Below are 20161 nucleotides of genomic sequence, written 5' to 3'. Positions count from 1 at the left end.
GGTTAGTCTGTCTGCAGTCTGTTCTGCTGAAGCCGTCATGGTCTGTACTGTGACCTCCTGCCCTCTCCAGGCACCGCTGGTTGATAAAGCAAGGCCAGGCTTGAGAGAGATGAGTGTGGCATAGGTAACAGTGCATCTATGTCTGCTTCTCCGTAGGGATATGGAAGCATATACTTCTGAACTGTAAAATGTTAATAATTGGTAAATCTAGGTAAAGGTTATATTTTTATTGCAATTTTTCTATAGATTGTTATTTTCCAAATTAGAAAGTTTTTTAAAAAAATATACTAGGGCCTTAAATTCCCAGAAAAATACGGATGGGGCCAGACATGAATATTTTTATTTTATTAAAACTTTTTTTTTAAATTGAGGAATATTGTGTTTCTCCAGGGCCCATCAGCTCTAAGTCGTTGTCCTTCAATCTAGTTGTAGAGGGCACAGCTCAGCTCCAAGTCCAGTGGCCGTTTTAATCTTTAGTTGCTGGGGGCACAGCAGGTGTGCAAACAAGTGTCTGTTACACAATCCAAACATCTATGTTGTTAATCTTGACAAACTACTGCTATTCTGAGCTCCCCCCTCAGCTCCCGCCCCCACTCTAGCATATTACCCTAAGTGTGAGTCTGGGGAATTGAACCGGCAACCTTGTGGTTGAGAGGTCAGACTCCAACCAACTGAGTCATCGGGCCGCCCCTCCAGAAGCTCAGTGGAAGTTCTCTGTCTTCAATCAGAGTTGTGGAAGATGCAGCTCACTGGCCCATGTGGGAATTGAACCGGCAACCCTGTTGTTCAGAGCTCACACTTTAAACAACTGAGCCATCTGGCCCCCCTTGGACATGAGTATTTTTTAAAAAATCACTCACGGTGATTCTGAAGCACACCCCAACCTCTGTTACTGTCCTCAGCTCTTTTCCTTTCTCCTGTTCCCACCAAATTCCAATCAAATACTGTGAATTTCTAGTTAGCACTTCACATAAGATAGACACCGGGCTGACCGCTCTTTGCGCATCATTTCATCTATCTTGTCCTAGTCAACAAGGTAGTAACATTAGTTCTTCATCTTATACATAAGAAAACAGGCTTGATGTGATGAATTTCCATAGGTCCATATCTCTAGTAAAACTAGGATCTGAACTAGTTTTTGTTTTGTGTTTTACTTTAATGTTGTGGTTCCTTAGGCTCTAAGAAAACTTAAAGTGGCTTTAATCAATAATGAAGTTATTTCACACAAAAAGGTTGGTTAATTCAGTGGCTCTATATTGCCATCAAGGACCTAGGCCTTTTTACTCTACCATCCACCCTTGATGGATTCAGGCTTTATCCCCAGATTAGCTTAGCTTTCCACAAGGATTCATGATGCCTACCAAAATTCCATCATCACATCCACAGAACTTCTAGAGGCAGGAAAGACATCATTCCTTTTTGTCCACATCTTTCTCTTTAATTTGTTGTACATTATTTTTAAGAGCAAAGAAACTCCTGGGACCCTCCGTCATCCCAGAAGACCTCCCCTCATATGGCCAGAATGCCACAAGCCCATGCAATCCTATCACTGGCAAGGGGCATGGGACCACTACCATGGGCTCACTCCTAGGGCTGGCTCCAAGCTTCCCTGAAGTTCCTGGCTGCTTGGCAGAACAGAATTAAGGTTCTGTTAGGAAGAAGGGAGATGGGGGTAGGGAATCGGCATGAGGTGTGCAAACAAGTGTCTGTTACACAATCCAAACATCCACGTTGTTAATCTTGACACATTACTGCTATTCTGAGCTCCCCCCTCAGCTCCCGCCCCCTCTCTAGCATATTACCCTAAGTGTGAGCCAAGGCCCCTACAACCCTAGCTCTAAATGGCACATACCAAGGCTGCTCCTGGCAGAACAGTGAGGAACATGAAACGTATTCCTTGGGACCCAGTGCTCCTGTGCAATTCCTGAGAAGTCAGTGATGCGTGCTTGGTCAGACCAGACACTGTCATAGTCTGGGAAAGGAGAGAAGAGCAGAGGCTCCTGGAAAGGAAGACTGGCCTGGCCCTGACTCGGCCCCTGAGCTGAGTTCTACCGTGTTTCCCCAAAAATAAGACCTAGCCGGCCCATCAGCTCTAATCCGTCTTTTGGAGCAAAAATTAATATAAGATCCGGTCTTATTTTACTATAAGACAGGGTACATAATAATATAATTAATATAATTAATATAATAAGACCGGGTCTTATATTAATTTTTGCTCCAAAAGACATATTAGAGCTGATGGTCCGGCTGGGTCCTATTTTCGGGGAAACACCGTAATCATGCTATCCACTCTCTCTGAGATCCCTTCTTCCTAGTCTGTACTTCTCTTAGCATCTGAATTGCTTCCTTAACAAATTCTAATTTGCCCCCTAGTCTTAAATTCCAACATTACCCTCATATCTCCTTCCCTTGAACTCCCACAGTAAGAAAACCCATATCCAGTGATTTTACTAACCATTCATCGATTTCCCATATGTGTTAGAAGCCTAGAGACAATACCAGTTAATAGGGAAGGAAATTAAGCTTTAGGAGTCGCGCACCAAGTGCTGGGTAAGTTCTTTCACACACACTATCTGAGTTTATCCTTAACAGCACCTTAGTAGGTTAGGTTATATTAACCTTCACCTTAGAGATTAGGGAATTCAGGTTCAGAAGAAGTAAAGTCACCTGCTCAGAGAAGGTAAGGTCAGCTCAAGGGCATTAGCTATTAGGAGCCCATGACCGCCTTCTGGCTTCATGGTCCTTACTGTTACAAAACACATTTGTGTAAGTTAATTTGAGCCTTGTAACAGTAGCAGGGTGAGTAGTAGTATCTGCATTTTATACATGATAGTGGGGTTCAGAGATACTAAACGACCTGCCCAAAGTCACAGGAAGCTTAGCTTTTCTGCCTCCTACATGGTACACATTTTGCTACCGTGGAATGTGCCCAGCACAGCGTGGCATGTCTGTTGAATGGATGATGATCCAGACTATAGTAGGTGTTCAATAATTGTCAAGCTATAGTAATAAAAATTAATGTCACTGCCTAGAGGTCTCTAGGTTCTTTTTTCCCCCTTCCCTCCCCTCTGGGCCCCCTCAGAGACCCTCTTTTCTCAGGAACTCCATCACCTTTAACCAAGACTCCCAAAGAGGAGAATCCACACCTCCTCAGGCAGGTGCTCAGATGAGAGCTTAAGTAAGGGTCCTCTTTTGAGACAGACCTAACAGTTTCTGCTCTCCCACCACCTACCTCAGGGCTTCCTTTGGTCCTGGAGTGGGGAGGCTGTTCTCAGCCTTTTCCATGCCCCCAGGTGGCAGGACCGCATTTGTTCTGGAGTAGACAGACCCATGAGCCCCTGCTCTCCAGTTCTACTGCCTTGGTCCTGGCTGTCATCACACTGGTGCCCCCTCCCCTCTCTCCTCCCTTAGCCCCGCCCCAGCCTCTGGCTCGGCCCCACAGCCCTGGACACAGTACACACAGCCCAGAGCTTCTGCTCAAAGGGAAACAAAAGGGACTGCCCAGTTCCCATGGCTGTGGCCAGCACCTTCACACCGGGGCTGAATGCTCAGAATCCTCATTACATCCCGGGGTAAGACCCAGAGCTCAGCCCTGTTTGCTTCTGGGAATAAGGGTGTCGGGAAACAGGAGTTGTGCCACTTAGACCTGGGGCCAAGTGGACATATTGGTACAGGGGGCCCAGGGCTGGGATATCTACGGTGTTAGATGGAAAAGGAAAAGCAAGGAATAGTGAGTGGTAGCTGGTCCTGCCATGAAGCTTTGTTGTCTTCTCCATGGTAACAGGGTAACAGCAGAGGGGAAGGTTTGAAACCCAGACAAAGAATTGAGAAATGCCTGCTCCAAATAAACACACAGCTGAGTCCAGAAGAAATCAAGGCTTCAGGGATCTGCTTCTGTCTCTGCGGAGGGTGGGCAGGGGGATTCTAGGGTGAATGGGTGAGTCCTCTGCTTCAGGTACACGGGGCACTGCCCACTACTTCGGTTCAGCATGGGCCAGACCTATGGGCAGGTGACTGGTCAGCTACTTCGAGGAGCTCCTGGCCTAGCCTGGCCCCCTGCCCGTCGCATACTTCTACCTCCCATCCGGCCTCCAAGATCTCCTGAGGTTCCCTGGGGAAGCTTGCCTGTCAGGCGTGGGCACGAAAGGCTCAGCTCCAGCATGATCCCTGGGTACACAGGTATGTACAGGTATGAACGGGTGCCCCAGCCCAGAACATGTGTCCCAACACTAAGAGAAATCTTCCTTGCCCCCTGCCCACCCAGGTTTTGTCCCCCAGGCACAGTTCATCTTTGCCAAGAACTGCAGCCAGGTCTGGGCTGAGGCTCTGAATGATTTTACTCAGTGGCATGGGAAACAGGGGAGTCAGGAGCTGCCAAAGGAGGTAAAAAGAGAAGATGTGGAGAAAGACCAAGAGCCAAAGCCGGAGCCAGAACTGGAGGTGGAGAAGGAGCCAGAGCGGGGACAGGAGGCCGGACACGTGAGACTAAGGCTGCGGGGGGTGCAGGGGGCTGGAGTGGGGCGCCTTACCTGTGCGTAGTCTAGGGGTGGCCATGAGCAGCATAGTTTCAGCTACAGGGATGAGGGCCCGACTGCCAGCTATAACTCCCTGCCCTGGGGGCTTGTGTTAGAGCACAGGGCCTGAATTTGATAGCCCAATGTTTCTTCCATCAACTTCCCTCCCAAGGTTTCCCCCTATTCCATGGATGACAGAGATCCTCGCAAGTTCTTCATGTCAGGTAAGGGCATGTGGGTAATGACCAAAGGCACGGGAAGGCCCCCAGGAGGTCCTGACTCAGTATCCCCATCCCCCCAGGCTTCACTGGTTATGTGCCCCGTGCCCGCTTCCTCTTCGGCTCCAGCTTTCCTGTGCTCACCAACCAAGCCCTGCAGGAATTTGGACAGATGTACTCACAGGGCAGACCCCAGAAGGGTCTCAAACATCTCCCCCCACTTTCAGGGACCTACTCTCAGAACCTGGGCCTTTTACCTAACTATGGGGGCTATGTGCCAGGTGAGGACAGCCCCAGAGGGAGGCTTTGGGGACCAGAATGTGTGTGTGTGTGATGGAGGTGATTTGGTGGGGGGGCGGGGGTTGGAACTAATAGATACAGGGGACCTCAGATCATGTGGTGCAGCTTTATTAGTGGGCAGAAAAGGAAACTGAGGTAGTTCACAGTAGGGAGTTAAGACCAGATTTTGGAGGGTCTAGGCGACTGGCTGAGAAATAAAGGGCTTTTCCATGACACTGGCTACAAGTAACAGACTCTCGTGACCACACAGGGTATAAGTTCCAGTTTGGCCGCACATATGGGCATCTCACCCATGATGCTCTGGGCCTCAGCAACCTCCAGAAGCAGCTCGTGGCATAGGTACCTGGACTTCAAGTTCTCTCTTCCCTTTTCATCTATCCCAGCCATCCTTTTGGAAGGAAGAGAGATGGGCTGGAGGGTGGGGGGAGACACAAAGAGAAAATGGTTTGGAGGCCAAGCACCTTTTTTATTAATAGGTGTAATAAATAAATAAATAAATACATAAACAGAAGCCTGGGCTCCTCTTCCTTCTGACCACCAGGCATTGGCCACAGCCTATTTACAGCTGGGGGCTTAGGGATCTGGCCCCAATACTGTCACCCATCCTCCTCACCACCTGGCCCAGGGAACCCTGGCCACCTCTGTCCACAGGGACATGCTTGTAGTACCCATGGAAGGCCGGCCCTGATGGTCAGGGGAAACCCTGGCAGCCCAGTGCCTCGTCCCTTCCCTCCTCTCCTGGTGGAGGTCTGGACGAAGTCACTGGAACAGTCAAGGAGACGAAATTAATACTGAGCGCAGGGATATGTGGCCCCGGTTCTCAGTCTGCTCTCTGTAGCCAAGCCAGAGGGCTTGGGAAGGGCTCTCAGGCTCTGAGTCTAGGGGTTAGTAGGGTCCCTGAGGCCATCGGCATGCACAGGACCTCAGTTCTGGCTGCTTCCAGGAGTTGGACTTGGAGTTGGGGTCAAGGTCACGTAGGCCAGAGGCACCAGGCCGGTGTCAGGGCCGCGGCTGCAGCTCAGCCAGTCGCCTCCAGCTGGCCCCAGCACCCGTAGGATGTCCCCCTTGCGGAAGCTTAGCTGTCCGGGGCCTGTGGCCAGATGGTGGCACAGTGCCTTTACCTCACTGGGGAAACAACAAATGGAGGTCAGAGAAACCCCACCCAAAGCCAAACCAGCCCCCAAATCCTTCTCTCTCCCAGGGCTTACCATGGAGGCTTGGAGGGCAGGGCTGGAGAGTATGGCTCCTGCAGGCTCTCCTTGGGCTCTGGCTCCCGGCGCGCACCGACTGTCTGCACCATGAGTTGGAACATGGACTTATCCAGGCTCAGCCATTCTGAGGGGAGCCTAGGGATAGCAGTGGGGGCTCTGGCTCTGTCTGTGCCCTGGCTTAGATCAGGCTCCCCAACTCCCTCTGTGTACTATGGGCTGCCTCTCACCTGTTTGTGGGCCGGGCCTCCCGCTGAGACTTTCGGGACCCAAAGAGGTGTCCCCACTTGATGCCCCCAGGTGAGGGCCCTGGGGCTCCTTCCTCACTTTCTGCTGGGGGAGCAGTGGACACTTCCCTTTCTCGACTGCGCCTCAGCTCAGCTAGCACAGAATCAGGGGGGCTCCCCATCCAGAAGGGCCAGCCCCTGTCCCGGCCAAGGGTCTCCTCAGGGGCAGGGCAGGCCTCAGCTCCCTCTACTACGCCCTCTCGTGGGGGTGGCCCACCACCTCCTGCCCCTTTCTTTTTCTCACTGCTGCCGCCACTGCTGCTATTGCTGCCACCACGGGGAAACCTAGATCCCTCAGCAGAGCCGTCGATGTAGACCTGGGAGCTCTGCATGAGCTGGTACCACCAGCCAGCCTGCCCAGCTCGGGCCCTGCCACGCCCTGAGCCCCCAGCTGCCTCTGCCACCTCTTCCGTCTCATCCTCATCCTCGTCTTCTCCACCTTCTGGGGCACCCACGCCCTTCACCCGCTCCCCAGGGCCCTGCTGGCCCCGGGCCCGGGCCAGCTGCAGCGTGGAGTGGGCGGACAGCAGCAGGTCCTGTGACACGCGCAGCAGCTCCTTGTGCTGTCGCTGCTGCCGCCCACTCTGCAGCAGCCGGTGCTGGAACAGCAAGTCGAGGCTGAAGGGCAGCAGGGCCAGCGGCTGGAGCAGCAGCAGCAGCTCCTCAAAGAGGCCAGGGCACACGGCGTGAGCTGCACTCAGGAAGCCCCACGGCTGGTAGTGGGTCTGGATGATGTCTAGGGGAGAGAGAGGGACTGCATCACACAGAGACTGGCCTGGGGTGGGCCTCTGAAAGGCCACCTGGGCAGGGCCACTGCCTTGTGCTGCACAGGCCATGTACTATGCCACGGTGCTCCCTGAAGTGCAGTGCGGTAACTCCACAACCGTAAGTGGCAGCCCAGAATTCAGAGAGGTGTTGGGGTTCCTGGCCACCCTGACTTCCAGACTGCCTGAGTCGCCTGCTGCCTGCAAGGCTCTAACACAGGTAGAAGCTGGGGAAGGACTTGGGTAGAAGCCCAAGCTTTGAGGATGAAAGCTTGTGTGGGTCCCTCCCCACCGCCCGCATCTGAAAAGACAGTCGTGTCTCCTTCTTGTGAGCCTCCGAGACCTGGCCTACGTTGAGTTTGCAAGACAGGACAGGGTTCTGGATATTACCTTCGTGGTTATAGAGGTGATTAAACCAGAACTCCAGGGACCGGATGCTGTAGGGAGATAGGTGGAGAGGGGTGAGTCTTGAGTGGACATAGCGAGGTGATAAAGTACAAAGGAGACAGACACAGGGCTGAGTATAGGTGAGCGTCTCCCTTCTATGGCAGGGATGCTACCTGTTCATTTCAGGTAATATAGTCCTGGAAAGTCAGTGGGGATGTGGGAAGGGGTGAACATGTAATTCACAAGCCAATCCCTTCCTCCTAAAATGGAGTCGACTTGCACAGGATCCAGGAAGTCAGGGCAGCTACTGAGAGTCTAGGGCCAAAGAGGATGACGTGGGCCATACTTGGGAAAGAAGACGACTATGGCTCCCAAGGTGGACTTAGGGTCACACAGGACTTGGAAGCAGTGCTGGCATTGAGAGGGTCAGGGTTTACAACATCCAGAGAAACTGAGAACCAGATTAATTTCCAAATAAGCCAGACTGTGGCTTTGTAGAAGCAGAAGACCATGTTGGTATGAGTGCCAGAAGGTCGTGGGTGTGGTGGGACCCAGTGAGCTGCTGAGAGGCTGCAGCCAGGCGGGGACAAAGGGAGGCCGGGCCCAAGCTGTAGATCTGCAGATCCCCCCTTTCTGTCTCAGTCTAGGGAGTGGCTTCCTCAGAGGCCGCAGAGCCGAGGACGGGGTGGGGGGTGGGGGTGGCAGGTCTGGCTGTGCCGCACACTCACTTGAGCAGGCCGAGGATGAAGGCGTCGAAGCGCATGGTGTGGCTGGTGAGCTCCGGGAACTGGCTGACTTTGTGGCAGAGGCTGTGCAGGGCCTTGGTGGACGGGCCTGGGAGGAAGCCAGAGCTGCCGGTCACATGCCCATCTCTGGAACCCGCGATTCAGCCTGGGGTCCCCATCGTGCACCCAGCTCTTACCTAGCTGTGTGGAAGCCTCAACCACACTCCATGGCATGTTCTTACGCTGCCCAATGATGACGTCTAGCACAAAGGCCTTGAGCCCGTCCTCCAGCACAGCCCGAACCGCAGGGCACAAGTACTTCAGAACTAAGTGGCCTATGTTGGGGCTCACAGAACTGTTCCCCAGCTTTGCCTGCAGATGAAGTAGGGACGTTCAGGAAGCCTGACCTTGGTCCTCCCTGACTCTCTTAGTCAGCCCTCATGAGGCTTCTCCTGCAATCCTCACCCCTAAGGACCAACTCTGGGTTCTAGACGCAGGAAAGCAAGGGAAGGCGGTAGCACAGCACAGTGAGGGTCCGCAGGGTAGAGCTCAGCTCTCCGTTTCTTGCCTACCTTCACCCCAGGATCGCGGCTTGTGCCAAAATGGGCCACAATGAGGTCCACAGCAGTGTTGACAGCTTTCACCAGCCCTGTAAGTGAGGATTTGCAGTCCCTGGGCGACTCAGCCGGGACTGAGCCCTCAGCGGGGAGAGGGAGAGGCTTCTACACATGCTCTGTTCCTGCACGTGGATCTAATCGAGGCACCAGGCCCTGGTCCCGTCCGGTCTTAGCCCAGTTTTCAAGCCCCTCCTGTTTTCATTTCCCACCTCAATGATTCCATCGTCGAGACCCTCAATGTCCTAACTTCTTTGCCCTCTTACTCTAATTCTGGATCAATCTAACCATCTGTCTTCTCTACTCTGAGACACAAGGCTACTGGCTGCTGCTCGATCAAGTCCAGGGTCACTCACAGGTGACTGACTAGGGCCCTTCTCTGAACTGTGCCACCCGCTGCTATGCTCTCCAGTTACCAAGCCCTCGGTTCTACTTCACACAGGAAACAGAGGCCACTGGTCACGAATCCCTTCAACATCCTTCTCCACCCGAAAGACATAACTATATTATATCTCTCCTCCCTTCCTCTTGCCCACTCCCTCTCGCTCCCTTTTCCACCTTGGAGAAAGGTGGCTGTTCCCTTTCTTGCTCAAGGTCCCTCCCTCTCCCGAAGCTCTAAATCTCCCATTCTGCCTCTGCAAGGGACTTTAGTTTCATCTTTCTCTCTTTTCAAAGGTTCTTCCTTTCCAATTATGCTGTTCTTTCCCTGCCATCTCACTGAAACTGCTCTTAGTTCAACGGTCCCTTATTTGCTAAGTAGAGTGGTTCCTTGTGTTACCATCATGCTGACTCAAGCCCCTAGGCCCTGTAGTACTGGAACTCCCCCTATTAGAGCGCATGGGCATTAATGATGTGCAACCTCCCTCACTACCCTCAGCTCCCTGAGGGAAGAGACTGAAGCCTCATTCCTAAGCATCTGATGAATGAGCCTCACTCACTTGCACGTACTCACAGTACACAGCACATAGACTTCTTGCCCCAGTGCCTGTTCTCATTTCTTCCTGGCTCTGGCAGTTCTCTAGGCCAGAGAGCAGGGCAACAGGCACAAACAGGCAGTGACAACAGAATTCCTGCCCTGAGCTGGGGGTAATATCCACCTTTTTTCTGAAGCACGTCAATGGAAATGGCTTCTGAGTTGCCATCTGGGGACAGACAAAACTCAGCTGGAGGTTTCTCAGTCAAGGAAAAGGGGTCTTGGAAGTCAGGGCAGGTCAGTGGTAATGGCTTCACTACTTGACCTGGAAAGAAGAGAAAAATCAATCCTGAGCAGCTCTCTTTCTAAGAGCTGCAGCTCAGTTCTGTTCCTCAGACTCTCTGAGACATGTTCCTTTGGGCCTGACCCCTTCTCTAACCCTTCCCAGCTGTGGGAGAGCCTGTCCTGAGTGAACTGGGGACCTGGCCCACACACCATTCAGTCGGCAGCTCAGGTGGCCAGCAGCACTGAGGGAACCAGGGAACTCAAAGATGGGGTTCCTTCGGGCCAGCCGGGCTTCCTGCGGCCTTCGGTCTAGGCTCCCTGACAAACCAGGTGGCCCTAGTGGGTTCTTCCTCCTGTATTCCCGCCACTTGAGTGCTTGAGGGGATAGGTGGTTGGCTGAAAGCAGAACAGATTAGAAGAGACAGGCAAGAGTTAGCAGGAGACGGCATTTCATATCTACCCAGTGGGCCCATATAAAACAGGAAGGTTTATCTATGGATAAGCAGCATCATTATCCATAGATGCCGAGGAAGGAGATGAAATATTTTACCCTCTGACCCCAGGCTGGAATATAAGAAACCATTCAGAGGGGAGGTTGAGGTTCTTGGTGTGGGGTAGGGGCCTTGAAGCTCATACCGTTACTGGGCCTGGAAGCCATGCTGCCCTCACCACCTCCTGGGGCCAGGCTCTCTGCTCGGCTGAGGCTAGATCTCCAGGAGCCCAGAGGAGGCAAGCTTCCTGTTTCATGGAGTCGGTATTCAGCCAAGGTCAGTGTCTTCTGATCCTCCTTCTGTGGCTGCTGGGAGGTGGCAGGCTGGACAGCAGGACAGGAGAGGCTCCATGGGGGCAGGCTTTCTGTGGCTGTGACCTGCTCTGGAGGAGGGGAGCACGAAGTGGAGGCAGAAGAGTCGGTGCTAGGCCCAAAGGGGCCAGCACTCCGGATGGGGGAGTAGCTGCCCAGGGGTGATGGCCGTGAGGTTTCTGGCTCAGGCCCTGGTTTCCTGGCACCTCTGTTGGTGGGTGCCTGTGAGTCCCCTGAAGGAGCTGAGGCTGGGACTTGAGCAGTGGGGGCAGCCAGTGGGGCAGGCTGCTGTGCCCGGCTGCAGCCTGAGAGGCTGTAGAGCTGGGAAAGGTTGTGGAGGGCCCGGGCCTTGGCCAGCTGCTTGGGGAAGTGGTGCTGGAACACGAAGGGCTGGATGGGCAGCGTAGTTGGCCTCTGCTCCTTGCTGTATCGAAGGACTGGCCGGCTCTCAGCACCACCCCCTGTGGCAACAGGGATGGAGAAAGAGTCAGATGGACAGACACTGAAACCCACATGAGAGGCAGCAGAGAAGCCGACAGACGATGCTCACTGGGGAAAGGGAAAGAGACAGGCAGGACCCGGGTAATCCAAGTTTGTGGGAAGGGACACTGCTCCTCCCTTCTTTTGTAAGACTTGTCCTATTGTGTTTATGATATGGAACTGTCTTGCATTCTTGGCTGTTCAGCCATTCTTCATTTTCTTGACTTCAAAGGTGGGGGTAGCTTAAGGCTCAATTCTTACATCTCACTTTACACTTTCTCCCCTGCATTACTCAAGAGTAGCCATTCATACAGATGACTCCTGAACCCACAGCTTTAGCCCCGACGTTCCTTTTGATCTCTAGATCATTCTGCTCTAGGGTTATGCTTTCACTTACAATTTGCTATTTTAATACAGCTCATCTATCACCTTCCTCCTGATAACTTCCGTTTCTGTCAGTGGCAGAACCACCATGTTCTTTGTTTCTAAGGCCTAAATACTTGGAGTCAGCGTCACAGGTGGTCACCATTGAGACGTTCTTGACGTCAAGCTGTCACTCAGCAGCCCCTATCTCCACCCAAGTCGGTACATTGCATTCTTGAGCAAATCTGACCATCAGAAACAATTTCCTGATTTGCAGCCAGAGACAGACTCCTGTCCACTCCCCACCCCCAACGCCAGCCCCACACCCACCCTTTCGTGATCCTGGCACTGGAGGAGACTCAAGAGTCCACGTCTGCTCCCTCTACACAGTGGTGTGTTCCCCGAGACTGATCTCCTGTTCTTTCAGCAATATTCAGGTCATTGTCCCTCAAAACATGAGGATCAGAACTAAAACAAAACTCCAGGACGATGCACAGAGGGACAGTCTGCATGTGGCTTGTGTTTCTAATAAAACATTGTGCAGACTGTAAACATCCGAATGAACACGAGGTGGCGCTATGAGCGCCGCACCGTCTAAAACCCTGGGTGTGGCTCACCAGCTCGACTCGGGCTCAACGACGCCGAGGCAGGAATTATATCCGTACTTGATAGATGAGGATATTGGAAATTCAGAGATTGTCATTTGCCCAAGGTCACACAACTAGGAAGTGGCAGAGCTAGAATTCTAAGCCAGAGTCTGACTTTGGGGCTAATGTGCTCTTGACTACATTGAGAAATGTAAGGCTATCAGGCTGGGTTTTCCTATTCCTCATCTTTTCCCTTTAATTTATTTCAGTGAGTCTTAAGGAGATGGTGACCACAACCCCATTAAAGAGATGTTTCAGAATCACTCTCAGGGGACATTTTCAAATGATTCCCTCCTGTCATCCCCAGTCAGTGCTTAGAGAGCAACCTTTGTCATTCTCCCTTGCTCACTATGCTCCAGCCATACTTCCTTCTGTCCTTAAACATGTCAAGTTCATTAATACCTCGGGGTCTTTGGCATCTGCTGATCTTTCTGCCTGAAACTGTCTCATTGTTCAGGCATCAGCTCAAATATCACCTCCTTAGAAAGACCTTTTCTGATCCCTCCAGCCCCTCTGGCAAGTATCTCATTACCCTGTTTTTTTTTTTTTTTGAGCATTTTCTCACTATCATAAATTATCTTATTTCTTTATTGTCTATTAGTCCTCATAAGGACTCCAGAAAAGCAGGTTTTAAAAGAATGGTCCATTGCTGTACCCCCAGGGCCTAGAACACAGCCTGGTACACAGTAGGTACTGAATAAAGACTTGTTAAATGAATGAATCCCCACTGTTACCCTTCGTTCAGGCTAGCCTCATTGCATCCATAAGTCAGCTTGCTTCCTAAAATACCTGTTTTATTGTATCCCACGTGGCCACTACTTGCCACAGAACAAAATCAAAGCTTCTCAGTCTGGTAGGTATCCACACAGCCAGACTAGGCTTCTCTCCACTCAAATGTCCACCCCTGCCATCCTCATTAACACTACTCTTCCCACCCCATTCCCATCTTCACACACACGGTTCTTCCCGCTGGAAATGTCCTCTTCCTTTCCACTTACTTAAACATCAAACTGCAAGGTTGAGCTGACCCTAGTCTTAGATTAGAACCTCCCAACCCTAGCTTTTTTTACTTACACCTCCCCCTACACAAACTATGTTTGAATTAGACTATTTATTCCTACTCTTAAAAATCCTCCCTGCTAAGTTCCCAGGATAGGGTTTCAGGCAGAGGAATAAGGTCAGGGAAGAAGGTGGGCCTACTGTGTGGAGTAGGTCTCAGTTCTACCCTCAGGGAATACAGAGAATATATTTTCTCACTTTTCTATGTGCCAAGTCTTAAGAAAACTGGAGACAGAGTCCACATTCACCCAAGTCTGCTCTTCTGTAGGTGACATTAGCCCTCAGTTCCTTCTTAAAACGAAGTGCCCAGGACTTCCAGGTGACAACTACCTGGTTCAGAAGAGTGGCGGACTGTCAACTCTTCCCTTCTGGAGTCCTTTTAACTTTTTGGAAGCCCTTCCAAACTGCTGACTCATTCTGAGTTTGCAATCAATTAAACATCCCAAATCAACTCAAGTACAGCTCATGTATCAAACTTCACATTGGTCCCTGCTTTATTAGTTCCTTCCAGATTCGGTAAGATCCTTTTGAATCTTGATTCTGCTGCTCAGGATCTCAGAGATCTCAGCTTCTTTTGCTCACGAATTCAATGAATTGTCACTCATTTTTTGATTAAGAAAGCTGTACAGAATCAAGAGAAGAGCGCTGTGGTAGGTCACTGGAGACTTACGGAACAGGACAGCAGCTCGGTATGAAAAGTCTTACCTGACAGGAAAACACTTTTCACACCTCTCCTCCCATCTCTGACCAGGATTGTTCCTGCCCTCAGAATGCCAGCTACACCCACCAGACACTGCAGTCTAAGAAGGGAGTGGGTTGCTGCGGACTCTGGCCAATCCCTGCTGCTTCTGACCCCTCTCTTCCCTAAAGACCCCTCTTCCACCCCCTGCCCCAAGGGTAGTTCCTCTGTGTATGTTTAGGAGTGTGAAGTCTTCTGCTGGACTGTGATCTCCCTAACAGCAGAGCTAATGCCATTTATGGTTTTTCAACCCCTTTCCTTTAAGAAGCCAAGAGACCCAACCTAAGGCTACAGCACAGAAACTCCCCTTTAGCTTCCTTTCCCTGGCTTTATTTTCCCCTTCCTTCCATACCCTCTGAGATCAGGCTTCTACCCTCACTACTCCCGTTGCTTTTGGGATTCTTCCACCTTAATCTCGATGATTTCTCTTTAGCACTCATTTGGTTGAACCTAATTCTTTTTTAAACTTTCTCCTCCTTTGGCTCTGTGACTTCACTCTCTCCTGGTTTTCCTTCTGTTTTCCTGGCTAATTCTTTTTCATCTCCTTTGAGGGTTGCTTTGTGCACCCTTAAATCACGGTGTCCCCAGGGCTCTGTCCTTGTTCCCTTTATAGCTCCACACATCCTCCCTGTGCTCACATTCGCTTCAACTACCACTTTTATTCTGATGACTCTGCCATCATGGTGGTCTCCTGGCGGCCAGGGATACTTTCCAATCCACCTTCTACCCAAACAACCAGTGACACCTTTCTAAAATGCAAATCAAAACAGGCCACTATGCTGTTACAAACAAACAAACAAAAAAATGCCGCTTCCCTGATTAAAATCCTTCCATGGTTCCATCCACTATGGTGATACCAAATTATTTGCAGTTTCTGAAAAGCATCAAGGTATTCTGTGCCTTTGTGGCTTTGCACAGACTGTTCTATGAGCCTAGAATGTTCTTACAAGTCTCCACAAAGCCAATTCCTACTTGTCTTTCTAGACTGTGCTTAAATGTACCCTGTTAGTAGTCCTTCTCTGACATTTCAGTCTGATTTACATATCCCTCTCCTAGATTACTTCCACACTTGTTCACCACCATCTCGGCATTTTACTTATCTATTTCCATCCGTGGTCAGAATTCCTTGAGGGCAAGCACCGTCCCTCTCATCTCTCTGTCACCAGCACCCACTTAACATAGAGCCTTTATAAAATAATTACTTAACTGTAAAAAATAAATAGGGAAAGTGTTGGCGTAGGAGACTTAAACGTCAAGTGTCAGGTCTCAGGCTCTTTGAAGAAGGGCTACAATCACTGATCAAAGAATGAACTTCGACATGCTGTGTGGTTTGCCTGTTGGACATGTCCCTCGGCTCTTGGACATATCCCTTAAGCTCTGCAAATTCCTAAATGTCCAAAACTGAAGTCATGCCTCATCCCTTTTCCAGCAACTCTACTTCTGTGCTTGCAGTCCTTATTCATGGATCATCCTCTTTCCAGGTATCCAGACTTAGAAGCTCAGGCTTCTGAGTGCTTCCTTTCCTAACACATCAATCTCTAAGCCTGTAGATTTTATGTCCTCAGTGCATTTTCCCCCTCTAACTTCCTTCTCTCCACTACAACTGTAGGACATGCCCTGGACTGGAAAGATGACTGATGTAGACTGAGGAACCTCTGTGGTACGGACGGGCTTGGCAGGGCGCGATCACTGAGGAGGCCATGCACACATACATCCTGGTATTCTCCAGCCTCTAGGTTCCTTACCGTCAGCTCTAGCTCTTGCATCCCTCTGGGTATGGCTGTTGGCTGGGCTCCCTGGGAGAGCAGACCCTGGATCCATCAGCTGCGTCAGGGGGTCTTGCCCAGCAGCTCTGAGGCCAGCAGGTGGCATCTCAATGGACTGGGGGCCCTGACAGACCTGGGTGGACCAGGGCTCGCGGCCGACTAAGTCCATGCCTGGCCCCAAGGGCATGGGTGGTAGGCTATGGCTACAGTGAGTGCCCTCATCCAGTGGGCCTGCCCTATCTTGTTGTGCTTCTTGGATGGGCGAGAACTCCTGGGAGGAGTCCCCAATGCTCACTCGAAGTGGGGGGGAGCCAGAGCCTGCAACTTTCTTCCGGCCCTTGGCGAGCTCAGCGAAGGAGGTGACCCGCTTAGGTGGGGAGCTGGGCGCAGCCAGAGCTGTAGGGCCCTCACTCAGGCGCACTGGGCAACTCAACATGCGTTCCAGCGAGCCCAGGCGGACAGGAGGGCTGCGCTCCAGGCTGCGGTCATAGCTTCGGGAGCGCTGACGTCCAGTGCTAAGGTTGGGGGGTGAAGTATTAGTGTACACTTGCCCCTCCATCACAGTGGGGCCCATGGGAGCTGCAGCTTCCACGGAGGAACCCACTGCTTCTTGTTCCTCTGGCTGGACTTCTGGCTTCTGGAATAGATAATACTCAGAGGGCTGGCTAGGGCCAGGGTCTGGGCCAGAGGCGGGTGCAGGGCTTATCTTGGTGTGTTCCTCAGAGCAGCTGGTGATGGAAGAGCCAGCTGGGCTTGGGGAGGACTGGGAGGACAGGTCACAGGTGACAAGTTTATAGTAATTCTGTGTGGCCACAACAAGACGGGCCTGGCTCTGGAAGCAGGCTGTGAGGTCAGCCCCAGCGGGGCAGGGCTCACAGTGTGGGCGGTAGGAGTTGCAGTTGGCATCGAGCTCAGGAGATGAGGCATGAGGACAGCCATAGCCCCCTTCCCTTCCTCCACTATCAGGGTGGAGGGACTCGCAAGACATCTTAGACTCAGCTGGGGAGGGTTGCAGGTCCAGGTAGAAGGCTCCAGGGTCTGAGTGGCTGCAGAACGAAGAGTCGCTGCAAGACTGGGGGGCAGAGTTGAGGCTGGCGCGGGAGGTGCCGCGCACCTTGTTGTAGAGCGCGCTGAACGTGACCAGCACGCCGTCGGAGCTGTTGCAGGAGGAGTCACTCACGTAGCCCATGGACTGGTCAGCCGCCTCGGACTGACTGGACGTGCTGCTGCAGCGGCAGTGCTGGGCTCCCGAGCCTGAGCAGCCGGGGTTCCTTGGGGATTCATCTGAACTGAGCTTCCATTCCTGGTCAAAGGAAAAGCCGGAAGTGTCACTGGCTCCGCCCCCACTGCCACTCCCACCGGGTCCTCCACACTCATCCAGCTCCATGGTCTCTGCTTCCAGCTCCGGCCGGCAGCAGCGGCTGGTGCTGCGCTGCTGGGAATCCTCGGCGGTCTCCGGCTCCTGTTCCTGCCCGTCCACCACTCCAGCCCGGCTCTGTGTTGTCCCCCATGGCCTGCCCACTCTGGGGCCAGGTGGTGGCAGCTGGAAAGAGGACAGATGGAAGGTGGGCTGGCTGGCCCCATGCAGGTGGAAGGACTGCTGGGTGGCACTATCACCAATGCTGTCATCATATATGTCACCAAGTCCTGGCTCAGCCACACCCTCCTGCAGCAAGAAGGGATTGTGTCGTTTAGGGGCTCCCGGGCCTCTTCCATCCCGACCCCTACTCTTGGTGCTGCTGTCTGCAGACCGTGCAGACCCCCCTGGAGCGGAGTGCAGACTGTTGTATAGCAGAGAGTCCGCTTGTCCTAGGTCTTGATCGGGCTGGGGGATGCCCAGCTCAGGTGGGCAGAAGGGATTGGGTCTCGTGCTCACGCTGCCCCCACTTGCCCCTCCACAGCACTGCCTGTCTGGGACTTGGCAGTGCACCAGGGGGATGTGGTGAACGATGAGGGTCTCTCCAGTCAGCTTTGGGGGACTATCCATTCTGGAAAGTTCGAACAAGGGCATCAACAGCACCAGACACTGCCCCCGGAACCCAGTGGGGCAGAACACATTTCATCAGGAGGGCTTGGCACCTAGAGAGAGAAGGAAAGAAAGGGAACCTAATGTCACCTCCCTGGAAGTCAGGGACCTGCCCTTCCCAGATCATTTGCAGATGGAGAAGAGCCCAAGAGGAGAAAAGCCTCAGAGTTAAGATGGAGCTTGGTAGCACAGCCCGACGGGACGGGGTGTCCCACCATACTTTGCGTGTTGCACAGGCCCAGCTCTTGAGTTCCCCCTTCCTTTTACGTTTGCCATGCATCCACTGTGACAAAAGGCCAGGTCCCTTTTAATCCCACATGTGAAGGTCTGAGGATCTCAGGGACTGCACTTTCTCCTCTTTCAACAAGGACCCTGTTCTTACGAATAAACGATGACTGAGTACAAAAAAAAGACTACGAATAATGGCATAACTAAGAAAAAACCATCTAGGATGTCTGAAAAGGCGCCACACACTGAGGACACAGAGACGCCTTGCACACCTTGGACACAGTACAGCACGCAAGTTTACAAATGAGGAAAAATCACGAATTATGTATCATAGCCTCATAGCAATGTGCTAAAATTTTGCAAGGAAAGTATTTTTAAGTCCACTATGTCATTAGACTCCTATGTCATCTGAGACTCCTTTCTGCTCCTGTGAGTCCCAGAACACTTGTCCCTCTGAGAGCTGTAGACTAAGGAGCCTCACTCTCCCTCCTACTGTACTGGAGCTTCTTAAATGCAGAGACCAAAGTGACTGCAAGTATGGCTGATGCCAACCTCTTCCTTCTCAATGGGGGCAGGGCAGGGGTCTATTTTTATCTCCTTTCCATCACTTGAGCACAGCAGCACATATGGCCTTACAAATATAAGCGGCATAATACATTCTTAATGTCCAGCTCAGGGTACAGATCTTCTGAAGTGTCCAAATTCTGCCCAGTTTTAGCCTAGGACTTTTGCTGGGGTGTGCGTGAGTGTGTGGCGGGGGGGTGGGGGTGGCTCTAGAAAGTCTTCTCTGCTCAGTTTTACCTCTAACAGGCTAAGGTAAAGTTCTCTCTTGTTCAAGGTTTCCTGTCCCCAAGGACACAGAGCCCATTCCGAGCTTCTCTGTTCTCTTAGCTGGACTGTCGTGGAACGGCCTCCTCACATTCTAGTCTCCTGTGCTACCAAGTTCAGGGCCCAACAGTCTCCACTTGCTCAGATTCCTCACATCCAATTTCTCCTAATTCATTCATTTTTCTTCCTTCCCTTTTTATTCCTGTTGTTTTCATTTCACCCACTGTGAGTGTAAATCACCCATTGCCTAAGTTCTCCATCATTTAGTTGAACCCCTAATACCACCAGTTTTTAAAAATGTAACTCATTTAGCTCATAGGACCACAGCTCTTCATGTGGAGTACAGCAAAGAGCGAGACGAATCACACATGCCCAAGGACACCAACAGGTAACACATAAAAGAAAAAATTCAGATGGCTAATAAATGTATGTGTGACATGGTATTATTATAAAATATAATTATTTAGGTTAAGTTAAATTACATTAAACTTAAAAAGCAAGTGTTTATCATCTTTCTTCTTCCTTCCCTTTCTGAGGAAGGCTCTGTTGTTAGACTTCCAAGCCTTTGTGTGTTGATTGGGGTAATGAGTGGATATGGAGAAAGGCAGTAACTAGAGAAGCTAAGCTGAGCTACAAGATTAAGAGTTAGAGAAGAAAACATGGAGATAAACCTTTGTTATCTTGGATTAGGTGATAGTTTCTTAGATAAGACACCAAAAGCACAAGTGACAAATGAGAAAATAGATAAGGTAAACTTCATAAAAATTAAAAACCTTTGTGCCTCAAAGGATAACATCAAGAAAGTTAAAACGCACAGAATGGGAGAAAATATTTAAAAATCACATATCTGATCAGAATATATAAAAAACTTACAATTCAACAATAAAAGATATATAACTCAATTGAAAACTGGGCAAAGGACTTGAGTAGACATTTCTCCAAGGAAGACAAGCAAATGGTCAGTAAGCACATGAAAAGATGCTCAACATCAATGGTTATTAGAGGAAT

General features: G+C 51.2%; 2 protein-coding genes across 10 annotated transcripts in view; one reads left to right on the top strand and one right to left on the bottom strand.

Moving 5' to 3' along the window:
- The first annotated feature begins 3424 nt into the window (after nucleotides 1-3424).
- Nucleotides 3425-5473, top strand: CIMIP2B (ciliary microtubule inner protein 2B). 2 transcript variants are annotated; one of them, XM_074330684.1, is made up of 6 exons: nucleotides 3425-3572; nucleotides 3956-4179; nucleotides 4265-4479; nucleotides 4687-4738; nucleotides 4960-5013; nucleotides 5283-5473. In XM_074330684.1, exons 1-6 carry the CDS (start codon nucleotides 3511-3513, stop codon nucleotides 5369-5371), a joined length of 696 nt encoding a protein of 231 aa, XP_074186785.1. In that variant the 5' UTR covers nucleotides 3425-3510; the 3' UTR covers nucleotides 5372-5473. The 2 variants fall into 2 exon arrangements, with proteins under 2 accessions (XP_074186785.1, XP_019584606.2); XM_019729047.2 differs by having other exon boundaries at nucleotides 4816-5013; nucleotides 5283-5417.
- A 4-nt stretch (nucleotides 5474-5477) lies between these two features.
- The window catches only part of RUSC2 (RUN and SH3 domain containing 2), a 45112-nt gene continuing 30428 nt past the window's right edge, over nucleotides 5478-20161 (bottom strand). For 6 of the 8 annotated variants that reach the window (XM_019729040.2, XM_074330682.1, XM_074330681.1 and 3 more), the window contains 11 exons: nucleotides 16051-18150; nucleotides 10852-11478; nucleotides 10426-10611; nucleotides 10115-10255; nucleotides 8976-9052; nucleotides 8601-8775; nucleotides 8407-8512; nucleotides 7682-7728; nucleotides 6471-7263; nucleotides 6241-6378; nucleotides 5478-6157 (listed from right to left, as the gene is read on the bottom strand). In XM_019729040.2, coding sequence (XP_019584599.2) covers nucleotides 5956-6157; nucleotides 6241-6378; nucleotides 6471-7263; nucleotides 7682-7728; nucleotides 8407-8512; nucleotides 8601-8775; nucleotides 8976-9052; nucleotides 10115-10255; nucleotides 10426-10611; nucleotides 10852-11478; nucleotides 16051-18082 — 4524 coding nt within the window. In that variant the 5' untranslated portion in view covers nucleotides 18083-18150 and the 3' untranslated portion in view covers nucleotides 5478-5955. The remainder of the gene's footprint in view (nucleotides 6158-6240; nucleotides 6379-6470; nucleotides 7264-7681; nucleotides 7729-8406; nucleotides 8513-8600; nucleotides 8776-8975; nucleotides 9053-10114; nucleotides 10256-10425; nucleotides 10612-10851; nucleotides 11479-16050; nucleotides 18151-20161) is intronic. The other 2 variants (XM_074330683.1, XM_019729042.2) reach the window with 2 other exon arrangements.

The sequence above is a fragment of the Rhinolophus sinicus genome, linkage group LG04, assembly GCF_036562045.2.
Source record: "Rhinolophus sinicus isolate RSC01 linkage group LG04, ASM3656204v1, whole genome shotgun sequence".
NCBI lineage: Eukaryota > Metazoa > Chordata > Mammalia > Chiroptera > Rhinolophidae > Rhinolophus > Rhinolophus sinicus.
The sequence above is the reverse complement of the archived record's forward strand: the minus strand, read 5'-3'. Positions and strand labels throughout refer to the sequence as shown.

Bases quoted from the DNA above. Each gene is read 5' to 3' on its own strand.
- CIMIP2B (XM_019729047.2), top strand. From the start codon at position 3,511: ATGGCTGTGGCCAGCACCTTCACACCGGGGCTGAATGCTCAGAATCCT. The intron at 4,739-4,815 runs GTAAGGGCATGT...CCATCCCCCCAG, and splicing joins TCGCAAGTTCTTCATGTCAG to GCTTCACTGGTTATGTGCCC. The intron at 5,014-5,282 runs GTGAGGACAGCC...GTGACCACACAG, and splicing joins CTATGGGGGCTATGTGCCAG to GGTATAAGTTCCAGTTTGGC.